At 32.3% G+C, this 23,071-nt stretch overlaps 1 protein-coding gene and 1 long non-coding RNA gene across 2 annotated transcripts in view; one reads left to right on the top strand and one right to left on the bottom strand.

Moving 5' to 3' along the window:
- LOC134717896 (GTPase IMAP family member 8-like) overlaps positions 1-11,000 on the bottom strand; it is a 61,924-nt gene extending 50,924 nt beyond the window's left edge. The window contains exons 1-2 of the mRNA XM_063580394.1: positions 10,956-11,000; positions 9,987-10,666 (exon numbers count right to left, since the gene is read on the bottom strand). Of these exons, the coding sequence (XP_063436464.1) occupies positions 9,987-10,666; positions 10,956-11,000 (725 nt within the window). The remainder of the gene's footprint in view (positions 1-9,986; positions 10,667-10,955) is intronic.
- Positions 11,001-16,729: 5,729 nt separating this feature from the next.
- Positions 16,730-22,504, top strand: LOC134719616 (uncharacterized). The gene is made up of 5 exons (XR_010107631.1): positions 16,730-17,388; positions 18,903-19,003; positions 19,378-19,427; positions 20,551-20,691; positions 22,407-22,504. It is a non-coding gene; the product is annotated as an uncharacterized LOC134719616 (long non-coding RNA).
- The last annotated feature ends 567 nt before the right edge of the window (positions 22,505-23,071 follow it).

The raw sequence follows: 23,071 nt of genomic DNA, 5'->3' as shown, positions 1-23,071 counted from the left end.
TTTCTGAATATAAAACTTTGAATTGTCGAAAAACTAGTGATTTTCTTATCCCAGGAATGGATTTCTTTAGCCTTATTTGGCACAATTTTTTGGAATTTTGGATCCTCAATGCTCTTCAACTTCGTACTTGATTGGCTTTATAAATACTTTGATATGAGCGTCACTGCTGAGTCTTATGTAGACGAAACGCGCGTCTGGCGTCCTAAATTATAATCCTGGTACCTTTGATGACTATTATCTGTGTCGGTAGTATCTTAAATTTCCGGTTCACTTGGATATATTAAATGTGAGTGATCACTGAATCTATTATTATTGAGAGACAGTACATCATCAATATACTGAAAAGTGAAATTAAAAGACTAGGCTAATTTCTTTTCTCCTTGGTGTACAAGCCCTTGGATATATTCTGTTTCATAGGACTACAAAAACAAATCTGCAAGTATAGGAGCGCAATTGGTATCCATTGGGATTATAATAGTCTATTGGAAGATAAAACCTCCAAATTCAACATATATGTTGTCAATTAAAAAGTCAAGCATTGCAGTGATATCCTCTTCGATGTATTTTTTCCTAGACTTTGTATGAATTTTCACAAAGTAAGCTGAATTTCTGCCCAAAACAAGATATTTAAACGTCTAGTGCCCTTTGTGTTAAAAAAACATATGCTGACGAGTTCTTTCAGTCGAACGTTAAGTTTCGTATGTGGAATATTAATAGTGCTATAAAGAGTTGAAAAATCAAAGGTTTTGATGTTGGTACAATGTAATAGGTTGCACTTTGTAAATACAACTGTTTCTCAAAACACGCCTCTTTTGGGGAGAAATTGAACATTCATAGAAAATTAATTTTGTTTACATACTGGTTCCCAGTTATTGTCTCTGTGTTCCATATCAGAGACAGAACTTGGGAATGTTACCAGTAAACAAACACGTGCATATTGTTTACATTAAAATCTGTGGTAACCTTTCATTCGGGGTAGGGGTAGTTAAGAAAATTAGTGTAAGTTTAAACTCTGAGAAGTTCTGGGCATATACACGTTGAAAATATGCCGCACAGCCCTATAGTTTGACCTTTGAAAAAAATTGTGGTGCATATAAACTTTCAATTCTAAGATAAGATTTTTTCCAAAACTTCATAGTAAAAGTGGTACAGTTTTAGCCGTAAAAGGAGTTCCTATTGGAAATTGCATTGTCAATATTTACAGAAATGCACCCTTTGATGATTGACATTGTAAATTTAACAATAACTCTTTTGAATTTTTAAGTAATCCTCTGATTTACACCACTTCTGAAATATGCCGTTTCGGTATATTTCTGAATTCCTTTGACTGCAGTGATTATGGCAGTAAGAACTTCAGAAAGGGGTTTAGTAGAACACTTGGAAGAACCTGCAATATATCTTTCCTTATAAGGATTCTTGTGATGCTTATGAATCCAGTAAAAGGATGGAAGATCCTGGTCTTCATCCTTTGTATTCACATCAAAAGCGATTAAAACCGATTTGTGGTAACTTTACACGAAAATGGAGTATAAATTGCATAAAAACAAAATGATGAGTGTGCAAACCACTGTATTAACTTGGCACTTAGTGACCCTATAGATGCGCTCTTACAAAATCCCTGCCAACACACACACAATATAAAGTGTGATAGATGTTAACTGTTTCCTGATCTTATTCGGTTACTGAAGGAGACAATTTCTAACAAAAACGGTATGTACCAATTTAAAAAATCCTTTCACAACTTTTCCTATATACTCAATATTTTTTTTGAATTGACCTTTAAAACTCCCAATTTTCAATTTATTTTGCATTATATTTATACTAGATTTTGCCGAAATCGCAGACAAACTGCATTGAAATGTCTCTTTCCTTTTCAGGTCGAAAAAGGGTTTTTCGATCCAGAACACACCGGTTTGATAATTACACATGATTTTAACGACAGTATAAAGACAGTGTTACTCTATCAAAGAAAAGAGCCAAAACAGTCGAGTCAGAAGACAATGTAGAATTTGAACAGGAAGCCACAAGAACTGGGGATTCAGAAAATTTATCTAACTCAAGTTCGTCAGTTTTTTGTTGGTCTGAAATCGGCTGCACCACACACTACCAATCCTTCTCTAAAATACAAAATCATATAGAGTTATGTCGTCATGTGTACACATTGGAACGAAAATCCACATATTATGAAAGCAAATTAAAATCGGCAGAAGTTTGTTACGATGTTGATATCAGACTGAGAAAATTAGAAAATGCCAAGAATCATGTAATGAGATAAATGAACACGAATTAGATTGTGGATGGGCACATAGAAAAGGACAGGAAGTTATTAGGCACTCAAAAGCTCATCAGCTCAGTAGTCAGTACTTTGGTAGTGACATGATTTAACAAACATTACTAAAATAGTCCGTTTATAAATTTTGAAATCATTAATAAACTAAGCTCTAAACTCCCCCAATCAAAGTTGGCTATAGATGAATTTGGCTTTTCATGTTAGGAATTTTTAACATATAGCTCTTCAACCGTTTCGGTACTTATACATCTTCATATTTCAAATGTTTGGCTTTGAGCGTTCCTAATGAACAGAACGGTAAATTCAGAAAAGTGCTTCAAATGCAAGAAATTGTTTAACGTGTTGTTTTAAATATTGTATGGACTTATGTTTTGGTTATTGGGATCGTTACATTCAACAAAAACATAAAAAAGGGTTTATAAATCTTTTATTATCCCTTTTGAATGATGTTTTGTAGGAAAAATTGTTGTTGGTATAGTTGTCTTTAGTCAATCCTAATTATGCATGGTTCTCGAAAAAGACGAAATGAAAAAGATCCCCTCTGAAACTATGCAACAGAATTTCATGAATCTATGTCGGTGGTAAGAACACTATAAATAAATGTGCATATAATAGCCTAGGGTAATTTCAAACCGCTGAATATTTTTTTTAGTTTGAGCCATTAAAATTTCCATAAATCTTCAACTGAAACAGTTGTTCAGCTCAACTCCTGAGACCACTCATGAGAATTTCATGAAACTAAGAATTTAGTTAGGACACACTTGTGCATATTATCAGAAAATGTTAATCCGAATAACTTCTTTGGAGATATAGCTTTTTAAAAGGAAAAAGACATTCCACATGCAGTTTGTCAGAGCAACGTCTTTGAAGGTTTTGCGAAATTTAATGATTTGTTACAAAAAGAATTTATCTTGAATTAGCTGTTTGTGACTTATTGCAAAAGTAGGATTTTTTTTGTCCCAATGAAACGATTGAATAGTGGAAAAGTTTCATTTTGACGCAAACAAGCATTCTTAAAACTTAGTTTGTCCCCAGGAATACTAGTTATTACAATATATAGAAAAACATATTAATTTATGAATTTGGGTCTATTTCAGGGCTTGTATTATTAAAAAAATAAAAATGATTTACTTCAACACAAACATATATGTATATTAGAGTGTTCATTTTCAAGTGAAGACATGAAAATATGGCGTAAATTAGATTTATCTGGATTTTCTTTGCCTTTAAGGTGGTATGGGAGTCTAAAATAAAAATGATAGAATTTGTTCATACTTTGCCAAAATGTAGTATCTATTGATATATGTTGAAAAATATTATAAAAATGATAGGTCACCGTGCATTTTTTCAAGCTACGGATCGTGACAAAATGACACATTTTGTATGGTTTATACAGGAAAAAACACCATTTTGTGAATAGAAACTAAACGAAATGATAGAATTGTAAAATAAATTAGGAAAATATAGCTTTCAGACAATGCTTTGATAATATCAAAAGAAAAGATAGGGTCACCGTACGTTTTTTCTGGCTAAAATACAAAGTAGGAACATTCCATGAACAATCCTTCAGAAAATGCACTGTTTTAGAGTAACCTCCCCTCAAAATGACAATTTCAAAATATTTAAAAACAACCAAAAATAATCTACACTTGTACATATTATATTAATATGTATAAGTTATATTCTTATAAATTGGATCTTTTAAATGTAAAAACACATGACATATCTGCATTCTTGCATCAAATTTTGCTAACTTGATAGAAAATATGGACCTTAGATTCTCTGTTTTTTACAATCCAAGATGGCGAAAGACACCCATACCACCTTAAATTGATAATTTCAGTCTTTCCAAAGACTGTCGAGAACTAACTAGAGTTGTGTTATTTGGTAAATGCTTCATTAAGATATATAAATTTAACTGAGAAATTATGAAATTGCTTTAAAACAAAATCTGGTTAAGTAATCGATATAATACATGTAATCCATAGATTTCCGAAAATCCAACCAACAATAAATTAGCAACATCCTTAAATCTGATTAAAAGTGGGAAATAATATAAAAACCTTTTAGGCATTGTCTAATCACTACTATTTTTATATTAGAATGTACATGATGTATAGTGTCATGAAAACAATTCACAGTTAACTTCTTCAGAGGAATTGTATTTTTTATTTTTTTTTTAAATTTAATGTTTATCCACAAAATAAATTACTTTAGGCCACACCAATTTGATTCCTTGTTCGACGGACCCGCCCGCACCTATTTTTTTCAAAACAGATTTTTTTTATTTTTTTTTATATTCCCGCTTCCCGCATCCGGAAATGCAATCATGTCCATTTCCCGCACCGTTTTTTTGTAAATATTATAAAAAGATATCAAATTGGTTTATTTCCCCCTTACTTATATTCCCTCTAAATAAATGTTCGTTGTTAGAATAAAGTACAAAGAACTTCTGAAGGATTTGCCTTCAACTGCAATTATATTGTATGCTGGCGAAACAAAACTATCCATAGCCGCTGAATATTTATGCAACTGTCCTGATTGATTCAGGGGCCTGTCGTTCATCAGTTATCGTTTGTTGATGTTGACATTGTTCATTGGTATTTTCCCGTTTGGCTATATAAATTAGATCGTTGGTTTTCCTGTTCGAATTGTGTAAGCTAATAATTTTAGGGTCCTTTATAGCTTGCTGTTTGGTCTGTATCAAAGCCCTGTGTAAAAGGCCGTACTTTGACCTGTGTTATTATCAGGTTGAGAACAACCCTCCCTCAGACAAGGGGTCATTTTACTGATGAAGAAAAGAAAATAGAAATACCAAGGATGTGTATAGTTCTTATATACAAAACCTTTGAAAACTTAGAATGTTGTACTCAAAAAGAGGAGAGTTACATCATATTTTAAACAACTTTTTTTTAAAGAGGGGTCCACTTATTTTGAATAATATTAAACTATTAAAGTAAATGTGTTAATTTAATATGGTTAAAAGTCCAGGAATAATACAAAATTCTTGGACTTTTTTTCCATTAATTACAAGATAGATATACAGATCTTTGAGAAAATATGACTCCTTTTGTACAAACAAATATGTTATAACTTATATTGATCACTCATAAAACATGTAAAAGGGATATTTATAACATTAAGGGGTTACCCCAAAACTGATTATGACTTGGATGGAGAATTGCCTCATTGTCAGTCACACATACATAGACCAGATTTAATCATTTCTTGGTGAACAGGGAAAAAATACTTCAGAAAATTAAAGAAATGTAAAAGTACAAGTGATAAATTAAGTTTTTATATAGTCAAAACCTACTATTTTATGTTTACAAAAAAAAATTATAATCGCTCGCTTTTACTTTTCAAGCTTCGCCTCAAAAATTAGCAAATTAAATATTTTTTTATTAAAATTTTCAAATCGCTCGCTCGCCCCAAATTTTGGAGTCCAAAAATCCGTAGAACAAGAAATTAAATTGGTGTGGCCTTATGATAAAAGTCACACGAATTTCGTTATATTTTCTTAAAAACCAATATCTGAAGGCAATCATTTAGATATATTCCATTTACTTGAATTTTATTCTTTTAGGTTGTTAAATGATATGACATCCCGAATCGGGTTGATATTTGAGATTGAAGTGGGGTTTTTTTCAGGTGTAAAAAGTGTGAAAAACAGCGATTTTTTTAATTTATGGTTTAAACATCGTAACCATGGCAACGATTTATTTGCAAATTTGTTTAAATGATAAATCATAAATTTACACTTGAATAGATACATATGTAGACCCCATTTCTTACTAAATATTAAAATGCCATTATATCACCATTTGCATGATTTTTTTATGAAGACGGGGACTTCATTTTAGGCGAGTGACTTTAACCATAAAATTAAATTTTTAATGCACCTACCTAACACACGGCTAAATTATATATCATTTTAAAGATACACATCTGTACTATCTGTTTAGCCCGGTCGTAAAAAAATCGTACGGTGCAATTTTCGTCAAATCGAGATCAAAGGCCAAGGACGAATAAGTGGATATTTTCAAATATTTCAGCCTGATTGCGTTATATGACTTTAATATACTTAATTCACATATGCAAACAATTTAAACTTTCAGCAGAGCGATTAACAGTCATTATTCAAATGCATTTTTTAATATTCAAAGCGTGTTTTTGACAGAGAGCACATGTTTCCTGAAATTCGAGTAAAAGTTAAAAAAATGTGTGAAAACCCAAAATTTTCTTTTTGGTGCAACTGATAATCACTTTAAACTAAGTAATACCCTGTAATGACTATCAAAGAAGTTTTTGACATCATAAAATTTCCTAAAAGTGTGCTTACTTCTAATCAAACAGCAAATCATAACAACTCATACAGTTGCCCAAAATACCGCCATCTGCGAACACACTGCTTTTAAGAATTTCTTCCTATTTAAACATTGTATGTGGTCAATATAAGATTTAATAAACAAATTCTTAAGAATCTGAAAAAATTTAGAGTAAAAAAAAATGTGCGCGAATCATCTTATTGCTTGAAATAAAAGGGGTGAAACTTAGAGATTGCAATCTGCATTGTAACTACCAGTCTGAAATAAACATATTTTGACTTTTCTTATTGTTTGATTTGTAGCTTCATTATAAATATTGATGTAGTGAAAAGACCTTTTTATTTATTTTATGTGAATTGAAAATTTAGAACAAAATAAATAAAAATAAATTGATGAAAATTGAAATTTCAAAGAAGTTAAAAAAAACAACTAGTAAACACATTATAAAACTTGATTTCTTGATTGCTTGAATTGCGTTGTTCATTGTTTACATGTATTTATTCATAAGATAAGAATAATTTTGAATTAAAATTATCCATTTATACGCAAAGATTCTAGTTACAACTAGACTTCCTGAATAGCTTGAACGACTAGATCATTTTTCATACGAGGATGACTTCATGCAAGAGCTTCTGATGACGACAGCAGAGAAGCTATCATTATCTTGAAACTTCACTTTCCACTATATAGAGGATGTCATCTCACTAAAGAGTGCAAAATTTGTGACAATGTTGGACTCGTTTTTTCCATTGAAATTGGAAATAAAAGACCCAACAGATATAGTTTACTCCATCACGTATCTTGAAATCGATGATGAGGGTTGGTTGAGAAAAAGTTTTACGACAAGAGAAATGTGCATAAAACAACCCATAAAACCACCCCTTACTAAAAAAATATAAACGTCTCATTTCCATCTAACAACATTATAGCAACGCCTGCATATCTATACTACTGAAGGAGGAGACCGATTTCTTTGAGTCGCGACTCCTCTGAAATAAAGGCAACTATAGTATACTGCTATTCAATAGTGATCAATCGATTTACTAGTACAAAATGTAACTGAAATAAATCCGGGTCACAAAGCAAAAACTAGGGAAACACATCATATAAGAGGAACACACCGATATAACAGAAACACTGAACTGCTACAAAAAAACTCACGCCAACATACAAAGAAACAAATTATTCGATACCAACTGTCATATGCCTGACTTGGTACAGGACATTTGAAGAAAAATGGTGGTGTAAACATAGTTCTAAACCAGAGTTCAAATGCAAATTTAAAATCAGCCCTTTGAAAATTTCATGGACGCCACTACGAGTTGGTTGACAATTTTGAGATATCTGTTTCGCCAGATGACGACTGATAAGTTCCATCGACGTAACCAAGTTGCCGTCATCTCTGCCGTGAATTTCACCAACCGATAAGGCTTGGCACCGAGTTAGGAAATACATGAGCCACAAGACGGGTAAAAGAGAGCAGTGGTGTAGTGGTTAGTGCATCGAACTACTAACAAAAAGGTTCCAGGTTCGATTCCAGTTCCGTGATGAAAATTTCAGGGACTGAATTTACGGCTCTTCCTAGACAACATTTGTGAGTATAGCCTTAACGAAACAATGAAAGTCCGTCTAACTTGCACACGCAAAGTGGAAAGAGATTAATTTAAGTTGCAAACTTGTTTCCCAATCCACTATAAATAAATATGTTTAAACTAAGACGGTTGTCACATGTGGAACATAATCTGCCTACCCTTTTAGAGCCCCTGAGTTCACTCAACATTTTAGGGGAGATTGTGTTACTCAATCTGTAGCTTTATATGTTGTTTTGTATACTGTTGCTTGTCTTGTTCGTTTGTTGCCCTGCTTTGTCAGTTCGTTTTTAATTATGAGTTTGGTGTCCCTATAGTATATTTCGTCACTATTCAAGTAGTAAAAGGTTTTGAAATGATAGATCAGTGTTGCTAAATGTATCATGATAACGATTCGGTTATATATATATATCACCGTGAGCAAATTAAGTTACTTAGTATTTTCGCGGATATTTGTCTTATTGCATTTATCTTCTTCACTTTACTTTGAGGTGTTTTTGGCCGATTTTCATTACTGCAACTTAATGTCTTTGAAACAAAAAAAAATACCAAAGGGACAATCAACATATAAATCCATGAATCAAATAAAGTTAATTAAAACCATGAACAAAATAAAATTAAAGTCCAAGAGACGAACAACAGTCCACAAAACACAGCATACCATGAAAACGAACAGAAAATGATCTTATAAGTTAAAGAAGGGTATTTAACTTTGTCATTTTGTTATTATACACTGCTTATAGTGTTTTACATCTACAATGACGTAATTTTGTATTTAAAAAGCTTATCTAGAAATTTCTCAAAGCATCTTTTATTCAAATAATTAAAGCGATTATACTTCTTAACACATTAAATATGATTTAATATAACACGATTTTAAACTAAATAAGAAACAGCCGCATTTCATTTAGTTCGTTTACTTCCTGCTCTAGACAACCAAGTGTTTCTAACCAAGGTTTCTTATTTCAATGTTGCCTACGATTTAGTAGCAAAGTCATGTTTGCATTTAAATATAATTACAAAAAGTAAAAAAGTTTGACTTAGTAAAAAACAGTTTAACCTCAATTACCTCGCATATATTATGTTCTAACTTTAAATATCCCTTCTTTAATATGAAATATCATTCTCCTCCCTGATATTCACAATTAGCAATGTGCTATTTTAACATAAGTTAACAAAATGATCGCTATTTGAAGATGGTAGATTTTTGGGCAACTGCAAACACTTCAATAGAAGGCTGTTCCATGAACAAAAATAAATAATAACATCTTAAAATTACAAAACAAATATTCCTTGACCTAAAATATATACATTTATCTATTTTTTTAGCATACAAATATCGATTTCCCAAGCTATATTTTGCTTTTTGAAAAACAATTCATTTTTTTAGGATTTGTGATAAATTTCAATTTTCGGAACATTTTGCGCATCGAATTTCTTATTTTTTGTTTGATTTGGAAATTATGTATCATGTTCCATAAAGTTCATATGATTTTTTGAAAAATTTTAGGCTACAAGAATTAGAAAATAGCGTTTTATTTAATAATCGCAAAAATTGGAATTTTTTTTCATGACCTTTAACCTTGATTTAACAGAAAATGCACCGTACGATTTTTTTACGACCGGGCAAAACAGAAAGTACAGATTATCAGCTTTCGAATGATATATAAAATAGCCGTGTGTTAGGTGGGTGCATTAAAGTCGTTAACTAAGCGTCTTTTTGAAATAAGTCACTCGCCTATTTTGGGAAATAAACTACCCCCGGCAAGTATTGCACACCACATGCAAAATGGAACACTTGGGGAGGTTTTTCGATCGATGATATGGCCGATAACTTCATCCAATTTCCTTATGTTCTCCTCTTCACTTAATGTGTTACTTAATGTGATATGTTTTTTCATTTTCTTTAAGACATGGTGTTGTTCCATGGCACGATTGCTGTCGAACTCACGGTTGTTCTCGTATTTATACTGATCACATCTAGTAAAAACAACTATAGTAGAATCATAAAGTGCACCATCAAAGTATTTGTTGTAGTAATCGACATCCTCTGTAAAATATTCCAAAACTCCATTCGCTGGAATGCACAAAAGAAAAGCATGTGGTCCTGGTGATGACAGTCGTTTCGCTTCTCTCATCTCATTTTCGAATTTCCAATCTGAAAGTCCTGTATCTCGTTTTGCAGGTGTGTCAATGATATCAATTTTGTATTTCTTGCTTACTTCGTGTGTGTCCATTGGTCTGTTAACAGATTGTAATATAGACGATTTCGTTTCTGATTTTGCAAAACACGATGTGTTGAACCCTTTATCATTTCCATGTTTTTGTAGCAACACATTTCCTGCTGTACTTTTACCAGAACCGGTGGCTCCGAGAAGAATAATTTTTAATTCAACCTCGGGTGGTTGACTGAGTGTGTGTTTCTCCTGTGATTCGTTTGTTGAACTGTTTGTGTCTTCCTAAAATATTGTATTTTGTTAGCCAATGAAAGTTAAGTGTTTTTCAATAATCCATTGAGACATTAAATTTAGTACAATGTTTGCAATCATTGAATACATTGACATATGACGAGATATCCCCGTACTTTTGAATTACAGTAAATTTTTTATTGAATATACTTTTGAAACGACAACTGGGGATCCCGTTACTGTGGTTATGTCGTATGTTGGAATTAGTTACAAAATACAAAATCGAATATGTAGCTCACCTAATTAATTTATACAATAAGAATATTATATACATACTTACACTTCGATATGTATTGTTTGTTGAACTGTTGTCTTGAAGCACCATACACCTGCAACGTTAGTTTTAAAGTTATGCTCATAACCGTAAAAGTTTTCAGGGAACACTGAAAGATATTTTCAAATTAAAAATGGCATTTTCTTGTAGAAAATATAAGATTATTTGATTGAAGGGTTAAATAGTTATCAAAAGTACCAGGATTATAATTTAGTACGCCAGACGCGCGTTTCGTCTACATAAGACTCATCAGTGACGCTCATATCAAAATATTTATAAAGCCAAACAAGTACAAAGTTAAAGAGCATTGAAGATCAAAAATTCCAAAAAGTTTTGACAAATACGGCTAATGTAATCTATGACTGGGATAAGAAAATCCTTAGTTTTTCGAAAAATTCAAAGTTTTGTAAACAGGAAATTTATAAAAATTACCACATTATTGTAATTTATGTCAACACCGAAGTGTTGACTACTGGGCTGATGATACATGATTCATTAGGAAACAAGAATGTGTCCATAGTACACGGATGCCCCACTCGCACTATCATTTTACATGTTATCTGGACCGTGAAATTGGGGTCAATACTTTAATTTGGCATTACAATTAGAAAGATCATATCATAGTTAACATGTGTACTAAGTTTCAAGTTGATTGGACCTCAACTTCATCAAAAACTACCTTGACCAAAAACTTTAACCTGAGCTTCACACTATCTTTTTCTTTGTTCAGTGGACCATGAAATTGGGGTCAATACTTTAATTTGACATTAAAATTAAAAAGATCATATCATAGGTAACATGTGTACTAAGTTTCAAATTGATTGGACTTCAACTTCATCAAAAACTACCTCGACCAAAAACTTTAACCTGAAGCGGGACGAACGAAAGGACGAACGAACGGACAAACGGAGGCACAGACCAGAAAACATAATGCCCCTCTACTATCGTCGGTATATAACTCAATATATATATAGCTTTTTTTGTTGAATTAAGCTTGATATAAACTATGCTATAAAAAAGTGTTAAACCTTTTCATATATAAATTGAGTTCATTAATGTAAAAATCTAATACAGAATTTCGTGGAACATTTTTGTAGAATTCAAATGCAGATGGTGATCGAGACACCAAATGATAGTGTTCTTATTCATTATTAGTTTAAGAATCAATTATACAAAAGTCCTTGAAAAGTTTTTTTTATCTCATGAAAGGTAGAACCTACAAATAAATTAATCTACATTACTGTATGATGTCACAAGTTGACACAAATTGTATAGTCAATACCTTGATTGATATCGAAAGAACGCGTACAATGTAAGTTTGTGTTACTTGTAGTGAAATGATGAAACGTTTCATTTAAAACAAAAATTTACCCGGCTTTATGTGTACTTCTGCTGGTCTTACATTTCTCAAAATGTTTATAAAATACTGCTGGAATTGAAAACTTCCTTTCCGAAATAGTGTATGTAATAAACATGGCAGAACCTATTACTTGAAGATTTCTACCTACAAAAGAGCAAAAAAAAAATTAATTGTGCTGGTGGTTTGTACCACAGGATTGTGTATGCGTCTAGTGTGGTTAGGGCAAAATGCTCTCTATCACCTCTGGATAGCCCGCTTTGCAGGTGAAAAGAAAACCGAGTGCGTAAGTCTTTCTGCCAGTACATAGTATCTACACTAGTCAAGACTTCTACAATGCCTACTCTCGACAGCACATGGTAACTAGGAATCCTAGGTATTATTGTAGAGGATTTCGGAGCAGCAAGGGCCTTAGAGATGCAGTGTGTAGACAAATCTGCGCGTGGACACGTCCTTGCACTAATCAAACTTGTCCCAACTATGGGTAAATAGTACCACTGCCTTGTGGTTACATCTGTGAAGATCGCAAGGCTATGGGAGCAGACACACAAGGAAAAGCCGGGATGATGGAACTTGTCAGCCATGGTAGGTAATCGTCAATGTGACGGAAAACCTAGACATCAAAACTCCATCCTACAGGTAGTAGGTGTCGTATGTCTAATCACCAGGCAGAGTAAAAAGAAGCTGATTACGGAAACCCAAAATACATATAGTAATCAGCATAAGGAGAACACCTCCGCTATACATCATGGTTTAAGGGACATGACGCTGGTGGATAAAAGCCCACGGGAAGTCCACAAGCTGACACCCTTGTGTACACCAAAATATAATATACTTCTAGGCAGTTGGAATGTAGGAACTATGTATGTCACTGGTAAAACTGCAGAAGTGGAGAGGGAAAAGGACAGATACAACATTGTACAATTGGCCTTAAACGAAGTCAGATGGCTAGACAGTGTAAAGCTTACACTTAAAATGGTAAAGTATTATTATACTCAGACAGGAATGACGGATTACTACAGGCAGAGTTGGAATGATGCTGTCAAACCGAGGCAAAAAATCACTGATTGAATGGAAGCCAATCACTGATAGAATAATGTATGCCAGATTTCACACAACAAACATTAAAATAAGTATCATCACTGTATATGCACCGACCACCGATGCTACAGATGAAACAAAAGAAAGCTTCATAGAACAACTAGATAGAGTCATAGCAGGAATACCTAAACATGACATCCTCTTAGTAATGGGAGACTTTAATGCAAATGTTTAGATGAACAATGAAGGTCTTGAGAACATCATTGGAAGGCATGAAATAGGGAGAAGAAATGAAAATGGAGAAACCTCTGTGATATTTGTCAAAGGAACAACTTAGTCATTACTGGCACAATCTTTCCACATAAAGACAAACACAAATATGGATATCACCAAAAAAAGAAAACAGAAAACCAAATAGACCATATCCTGGTTACTAGACAACACAGATCTTCAATACCGGAAACAAGGGCAATGAGAGTAGCAGACATTGTAAACGATCATGAACTCCTCAAATGCGAATTAAGAATAAAACTTAAGAAATACAAAATAGTAACAGACACTTCAAGATAGAGATTTGATACCACCAAAATACAACGTCCAGAAGTAAGAAAAGCATTATAAATTGAGCTAAAGAATAAATTCCAACTCTTAGACAATCTAGAGGACATAGAAACATTCTGGGAAGGTATAACTAACTAAGAAGACATCTAAAGGAAAGAACTAACAACAGTAGATCAGAACGAGTTAAGACCAGTTTAAATGCCAAGTATCGTGACAAAGACATGGAGGTTAAGAAAAGTATGAGAAATGACAAAAGGCAATGGACAGACCACTTAATAGAAGGAGCAAAAAAAAGTAGCAAGCAATGGTATGATGAAAACGGAATATGAAGTAACAAGAACAATTTGTAATGAAACACAGAAACCAACTCAAGTCATCAAAGATAAGGCTGGAAATCCATTATTTAACCATGAGGGAAAACTTAAAAGATAGAAAAAACACTTTTAAGAAGTATTGAACAGACCAGAACCTCATATACCATTTAATATATACTATGAAATCGACAAAAAAGAAATTGATACAGGTCCAATCAGGAAAGAGGAAATTACAAAAGCCTTGAAAAGATTGAAAAATGGGAAGGTAGGAGGCATAGATGGCATAACAGCTGAGATACTACAAGCTGATACAATAGCAACGACCAAGTATTTACACAAGCTTTACAATATGATATGGATTGGAGATGAAATACCAAAAGAGTGGAATAAAGGTCTTATAGATAAAATAGTAAAAAAAGGAGATCGAATATGCTGCGATAACTATAGAGGCATAACACTACTTTCTGTGCCAAGTAAGGTATTCGCAAAAATTATCATCCAAATAATACAAGAAGGAATAGACGAAGAGCTGATACAAGAACAAGCTGGCTTCAGAAGGGGCAAACACACAACTTTTCACATTAAGAAACATCATAGAAAAATGTTCTGAATGGAATGCTCCTTTGTACAACTTTGTAGACTTTAAAAAAAAACGTTTGATTCCATCCACTGGGAAAGCTTATGGTCCATACTTAAAGCTTACCACATCCAAGACAGATTCATCACAGTTATAAAACTATTTTAAGATTCATTTGAGTGTGCAGTCATAGACGAAGGAATACATCGGAATGGTTTGAAGTAAAAACAGGAGTAAAACAAGGATGCGTGATGTCTGATTTCCTATTTCTGTAAGCCATTGACTAATTGACTATGTCATGAAACAAACGATTAAAGATCATGAAACAGGAATTAGATGGAAAGTTACCACCAAACTAGAAGACCTTGATTTTGCTGACGACCTAGCACTACTGTCTTCCAAATTCCAACACATACAACTTAAAATAAATCTCCACCAGCAGTGGCATCGACCCAGTTGTTGTAAATAAACTCATCATAGATACCAGGACTAAATTTGATATATACGCCAGACGCGCGTTTCGTCTACAAAAGACTCATCAGTGACTCTCGAATCCAAAAAGGCAAAATACAGTACGAAGTTGAAGAGTATTGAGTACCGAAATTCATAAAAGTTTTGTAGACAGATACTAAAAATAAAGATGGCCTGATACTATATCAAACGAAAACCTTCACATAAAAGCTGGAACAAAGGAGCTAAGACACCGTTGGAGATGGATTGGCCATTTACTAAGAATGGATAACAACAGTAAATGGTCAGTTTCACTGACATTGAAACCAGAGGGAAAGACGAAAGTTGGACGTCCCAAAACCACATTGAGACGGACTGTAGAGACTAAAAGAACATCAATTTGATGGAACAGCTTGGCTACAGCAAGAACAGCAGCTAAAGACCGTGTAAAATGGAAAAAAAAATGTATCAGGGCCTTGAATGCCGACATGCATGCAGAGGATAGGTGTGAGATGAGGTCCTAAATCAGTGTGCTCATTTAACAAATATATGTGCATGTATGAGCTACCAGGAGCACATGCATTTATTCTTATACTATGATCATGTGTTCATGTTAATACTATCTGGTATTCTTATTTACATTATTCATCTTAGTTTAGTAATTGAACAAAGTATAGTTGTTCGATAAAATATACTGGTTATTTGCTGTACAAGTTATCATTGAACACATAATTTTATATGTTGATTATTCGGACCTTAATCTAATTAAAAATAGCATGTTTCCAAATCCATCATCCCATGTGAACATTTGATGTGCATTATTTATCACTGTAAAACAAAACGTTCTGATGCAGTTTGAATATACACCTAACTCACACATGTATCATGAAAGTATTATACTGACAGGAACTCCAACAAGCGGACCTCAAATATTTATAGTGCGATGCCGCGAAATCGTTAAGTATCTGTTAATTGACTCAACATGTCTAATGGATACATGGGTTCTTTTTTTTTTTTTTGAACCTCGTGAATGATCGTAATTACGGAACATACCGAAATAACCGGATGTCGGTACTTAACACCCATTCTCTGTAACCGTCAACCAAAGTTGGGCACGGGTGGTCACCGATTTTGTTGAAACTTTCTGACAAGAAACATTTATATAAAATATGAAAAAAAGTCTGTACATGCCACCTTGAATTATGTATGGTTACCATGGCAACGGGCTTTAAAATGTTGAAAATAGCTGATTTTTGCTATTCTCAACTTACAGTGACTTATATACAACATAATATGTTTGATGAAGTTTATATCATATCAGTTTCTTTTAGATACTTGTTCCGGGACATTTTTTCACTTTTTCTGATATTAAACTCAAATTGACCTTTTTCATCTAGGTTATTAGTATGAATTTTGGCATATTCTAATGCAATTATGAACCAATTTTCCTCCTTATTTATGAAAAAACGCATCCATTCCTGAAAAAACTAAAACATAGCTTTTATTCCAAAAGATTTATATTTCTCATTTCTGCAAAAACATTTTTGGGGCTCATTAGATTTTTTTTATAAAAATTGGATAAAAATGCCAAAAATTGCCTGAAATCTACAAGAGTTATTTCCCTTTTTAGAACTCACCAAAGTTTAAAAATAGAAAAAGTCATTCGTTTATCTACAGAAAAATGGAGACAGACGTCTGTAACATGTTTTGCGTGTTTAAATCAACATATTTTACACTTTACATCTAATATAAATATATCTGTATACATTCCTCATAATGGCTGGTCAGTTTCATAACAATGATAAGCATTTACTATGACAATGTATGTTCAGAGGACATAAAAGTCATAACAAACTTGAGAGAACATGTGAAAATCGTGATGAAGACCATGATGAACAGGATGCTGTTTGTACAGAATGTGATTTGCTCCCGCCACCTTCATCAATATTACAAATATGTTCAATCCATTGTTCAATGTACTTGGACACAATGAAAAAAGAAAAAGGGGGAAACTAATGTGAAGTTCCGTTTTGATCAACACCTGTGACATGAACAGTCTGCTGCTAAAAAAATGACTGTCACTGTCTAATGTTGAAACTATAAATACACTTCATGGATTATTCCTTCAACTTGAAACAGGTAGGCATACTTTTAACTAAATTATAAATTTCTATTTTTTGCAAAGACATGTGTTCCTTTAGGCATAACGGGGGCTGTCCCATTTCTTTGCATGTTATTGAAATATGAAGATAGGTAAATAGATTTCTTTGTTCAAATTGTATAGGCCTTGCTGTGATCTAGGACAGTTGCAAAAAGCTTGTTTTAATACCAGGTGGAAATGATGACCAACTTTGTCAGTGACTTTTAATCTATTTCCATGACCAAAATTATTTTATTCAAAATGTACGGTCTCACTAATTAGCGACAACAAGAATTTTAGCGACAACAAGCGTCAACAAGCGACAAGAAGCGACAGCAAGAATTATTTTAGCGACAACAAGCGACAAGAAACTATTTAGCGACAAGAAAACATATTTTTTTAATTAAAATTAATTATTGCAATAGATATTGAAAGAATATGCAAAAGAAAATAATTTAAGCGACAAGAAAGTTAAAATTGATAGAAAAAAAGGAAAGATTATATACATAATATTTTATCATCTATTATGTATAACAACCAGTATTACGTTTAATTATTGTATTATGAGATTACTTTTCCTTGTATTTTAGAACATATTATTTATCTTATATATTGTTTTTTAAAACTCCTTTCGTGCAATACATGTATATATTAAGCTCACAAAATGAATTATTTGTGCATCATTGTCCTGAAAATATTGACACAAATGTTGGTTGAAGACAGGGTTTCTAGACAAATATTAAATGACAAAGCATGATTATTAAAGAAAGAATCTCTTTCTTCCCGGTCACAAATGTTTCATTTCTTCGTCTATCTAATAGTATAATAAAACATTTTAATAACACATATCTGCATGTCTGCTTGTATATTTAAATAAAACCATTACATACAAATTTCTTAAATTCTAATAAAAAAAAATGTTTTCTTGTCGCTAAATAGTTATCTTGTCGCTTGTTGTCGCTAAAATAATTCTTGTTGTCGCTTCTTGTCGCTTGTTGACGCTTATTGTCGCTTCTTGACGCTTGTTGTCGCTAATTAGTGAGACCCAAAATGTATGTTTGCTTTGTATACAGTTCCAGGGAAGAACATTTCATCTAATATCCAACAGCCACAAGTTTAAAAATCTATAAGGATCTTTATGTCAGAGTGGGGTTTAAGTCACTTTCTTTAAGAAGGCAAATGTGAAAAAAAATGTCTACATATGGAGCACATTTATACATGTACATGTTTGTATAAAACTTGAAAGAAGATGAGGATTATTGCCAATGAGACAACTGTCCACAAGAGACCAAAATGACACAAATAGGTTATGCTCCATTTTTGCACATTTGAATTAAGATGCTGTGCTGACCTGGTCAAGTTGTAACCACATACATTTTAGTGGCATGCTAAATTAAGTATATACTTTTGGAATAAATCATAATTAAACAATAATTATAAAACATATATGTCAGACCATAAAAATGTTTATGTAAAACAGTTTTCAAAATGATACTTTTATATATAATTCCAGGTACATGTATTTGCAGAGACTGTAGTCTAGACCTGGTAGACAAATGTTAATAAATTGCCAAAGCAAAGCAGTGCAACATTAAAAATATGAATGTAAATAAGGTTTGTATTAAATACAGTGATATAGGGTAATAATTTTACATTTGATGCATGTATGTTTATTTCTTTAAAAAAAAAAATTGAAGAAGACATGCAAATGAATTAATTTTGTTTATATCTATGCAACTGAACAACAGTGTATCTCCTTAGTTTCATACATGTACATGCATGTTGTATTTTAAATATTTAAAGTTAGAAAAAAAGTTCTGATATAAATGTGGCTTGTGCATGCTTATTTGAGGCACATACATCATTGTACATGTATATACTAGTTTTGGTATAATTTTTTTTAAGGATTTTAATAAGAAATACAGACTAATTAATAATTATGATCTTCACTGTCCAAATATGCACTTTCTTTTTCTATTTTGAAATAGATCATGTCACAGCTTTAGATGATTCAGGTCCAATCAAAAGAGCAAGAAAGGTAAATAGCAGAACACTGTTACAGCTATTCTATAAAAGCATGCAAAACAAAACTTTCATAGACTTGTTTACTATATTTGCTTGGATGTTTGCAAACAATATATATACTGTGACTTGATTGGACAATAGAAATTAACATGAAATGAATTTAATGTTTTTTGTCCAATCAAATTCCAGTATATAGTAAACATACTGAAACAGACTACATACTTGTTGTTTACAAATAAACATAAATGCAAACATACAAATGTACACAGTCGATCAAATGTTTGCTTTGCATGCTTTCATAAAAGAGCTGTAATTAAGATTCAGGAGTAGATCACACTTAGTCACAATGAAATAAAAGTTCCAGTACTTCCCAATTAAAGAAACAAGGGGTTACCCCAAAATTCTAGCACTGCTTCACTGGAATAAATCTGACCTCACTAAGATCTGATACCAGAATTGATGTCAATTAAGGAGGCTTACAAATATTGACTCAAACAAGCTTTGTCATTTATAATGAAAATTGTGATTAAATATTCTAATATTGTACAGGCCTAAACTTAAGTTACAGGAATAGATATCCTTAACATGAAATCTGGGATTAATTACTATTAACATAAAACTTGGGAATATATATATCCTTAACATGAAACATAGGAATATAAATCCTTTACATAAAACAAGGAAATAATTATCCGTAATATGAGACAAAGGAATAAATATTCTTAACATAAAATATGGAAATAAATATTCCTTTCATGAACCATGAGAATAAATATCCCTGACATAAAACATGGGAATAAACATCTTTTACATGAAATCTAGGAATAAATATCTTGAAAAAAGATCATAGAAAAAATATCCTTTCCATGAAACATTGCAATAAAATTCTTAAGCAAGAAATATTGAAATGAATATTCTTCACATAAAAACTGGAAATAGATATCCTTAACATGATTCAAAGAATAAGTGTCCTCAACATGAAACCTAGGAATAAATATCCGTAACATGAAAATTAAAATAGATATAGCTTGATTAATACAATTATTCATTGTTATTACACACATTAAAACTAATATATGTAGTAAAGAATTTTATTTTTATTGTTATTTTCTCCTTATATTTTGAATTTATTTCAGACAATACCAGTTAAAGGTGTCCATTGTTAATCCTAGAAGACACAATTAAAAGTGAGCAAGCTGATTTGAGTCAAAGTTCAGATTCTTCTATTTGTAATCCCTTAAAGCTGGAAGCCTTGGACTGATTGCTCAGTTTTTTAGGTATGAAATATTATTTTTTTTTAATTTGTATTCCAAGTACATATTTAGCTCACCTGGCCCACAGGGCCAATTGAGCTTTTCCCATCACTTTGCGTCCGGCGTTGTTAACTTTTACAAAAATCTTCTCCTCTGAAACTACTGGTCCAAATTAATCCAAACTTGACCACAATCGTCATTGGGATATCTAGTCAATTTTTAACCATTTTTTGTAAATCTTAGTTAACTTTTACAAAAATCTTCTCCTGAAACTACTGGGCTAAATTAATTCAAACTTGGCCACAATTGTCTTTGGGGTATGTAGTTTTAAAAATGTGTCTGGTGACCCGACCATCCAACCAAGATGGCTACAACGGCTAAAAATAGAACATAGAGGTAAAAATGCAGTTTTTGGCTTATAACTCACGAACCAAAGCATTTTGAGCAAATCTGACAGGGGAAAATTGTTTATCAGGTCAAGATCTATCTGCACTGTAATTTTCAGATGAATCAGACAACCTGTTGTTGGGTTGCTGCCACTGAATTAGTAATTTTAAGGAAATTTTGCTGTTTTTGGTTATTTATCTATTTAGATAAAAATAAACTGTAAACAGCAATAATGTTCAGCAAAGTAAAATTTCCAAATAAGTCAACACGACCAAAATGGTCAGTTGACCCCTTTAGGAGTTATTGCCCTTATTAGTCAATTTTTAACCATTTTTCGTAAATCTTAGTTATCTTTTACAAAAATCTTCTCCTCTGAAACTACCAGGCTAAATTAATTCAAACTTGGCCACAATCATCTTTGGGGTATGTAGTTTTAAAAATGTGTCTGGTGACCTGGCCAACCATTCAAGATGGCCACCACGGCTAAAAATAGAAAATAGGGGATAAAATGTAGTTTTTGGCTTATAACTCACAAACCGAAGCATTTAGAGCAAATCTGACGGGGATAAATTGTTTATCAGGTCAACCTCTATCTGCCCTGAAATTTTCAGATGGATCGAAAACAACCCTTTGTTGGGTTGCTGCCCCTGAATTGTAATTTTAAGGAAATTTTGCTGTTTTTGGTTATTATCTTGAATATTATTATAGATAGAGATAAACTGTAAACAGCAATAATGTTCAGCAAAGTAAGATCTACATATAAGTCAACATTACCAAAGTGGTCAGTTGACCCCTTAAGATGTTATTGCCCTTTATAGTTATTTTTTAACAATTTTCATTAATTTGGTAATTTGTTGTACATTTTAAAAAAATATTTACCTCTGTATCTAAAGGAGATAGATAGAGAAAATTTTAAGTAGCAAGAATATTTAGTAAAGTAAGGTTTACAAACACATCACCATCACCAAAACATTATTTTGTCATGAATCCATCTGTGTCCTTTGTTTAATATGCACATAGACCAAGGTGAGCTACACAGGCTCTTAAGAGCCTCTAGTTTCTAGGAGTAATGCCCCTTTGAACTTATTTGCCTCAATATACTACTGCAAGTTTTTCATAACAACTCCTCTAAAACCACACAACAGAATATCATAAAACTCTAGAAAAAAAATATTGAATCATAATTTCCTGATAATATGCACATCTACATGTATGTATAGTATGTTACTTAAATACACTTTTAGTTTTAAGGTGTTTACAAGAGGCCTCATCAAATTGATTTTTTTCAATGTACAAAAAATGGTGAGTTTTTATGTGACAGCTTTAATTTTTAAATATTTTTTTCATTTCAGAAAATGGAAATCGAGAAAACTATTGAGGAAGACAGATGCACATAAGATAATTCTTAACAAAAGCATCAGTGGAGAGCATGTTATCATGCAACATAGACCTATAGTCTATACTTTGTTAAATGATGTAAAAATTAAAATATCAGAAACAGTGAATAGATTGTATGCAGATAAGATAAATTCAAATCAGCCTAAAAAGTCTATATCTTTAGAATCAACAAATAATTCATAGGCACTTAATTCAGATAAAGTTCTTCAAATGAGATGGGCATCCATGTTAATAAATCCAGAGTCACATTACTTCAACAACTAAAGCAAGATATTGTACATGACTGAAAAATCTAATATTGAAAGGCAAGTGATAACAAGGTAGATCCTGTGGCTGCTGATGAGATGAGATCTTTATACAACATGTACAAAAAGGAGAATTTTGATCAGACCGACAAACTGCTTCATTTTTGTCCTGCCTTTGTCAGATAGAGAAAAAAGACTTCGTTGTTCTGAAGATTATGTAGCAGCAGAGAAAAAAGACAGAACAGATATATAAAGTACTTTTGGAACCAAAAACAGTTAAATGTTTTTAGTTTTAAAATTCTGTTCATGCTTACCGCTTTCTTGGCCAATAAAACTAGATATTAGTGTCTTTCAGTTTGTAAATACATGTATTG

This window comes from Mytilus trossulus, chromosome 5 (genome assembly GCF_036588685.1).
Source record: "Mytilus trossulus isolate FHL-02 chromosome 5, PNRI_Mtr1.1.1.hap1, whole genome shotgun sequence".
Classification (NCBI taxonomy): Eukaryota; Metazoa; Mollusca; class Bivalvia; order Mytilida; family Mytilidae; genus Mytilus; species Mytilus trossulus.
The sequence above is the reverse complement of the archived record's forward strand: the minus strand, read 5'-3'. Positions and strand labels throughout refer to the sequence as shown.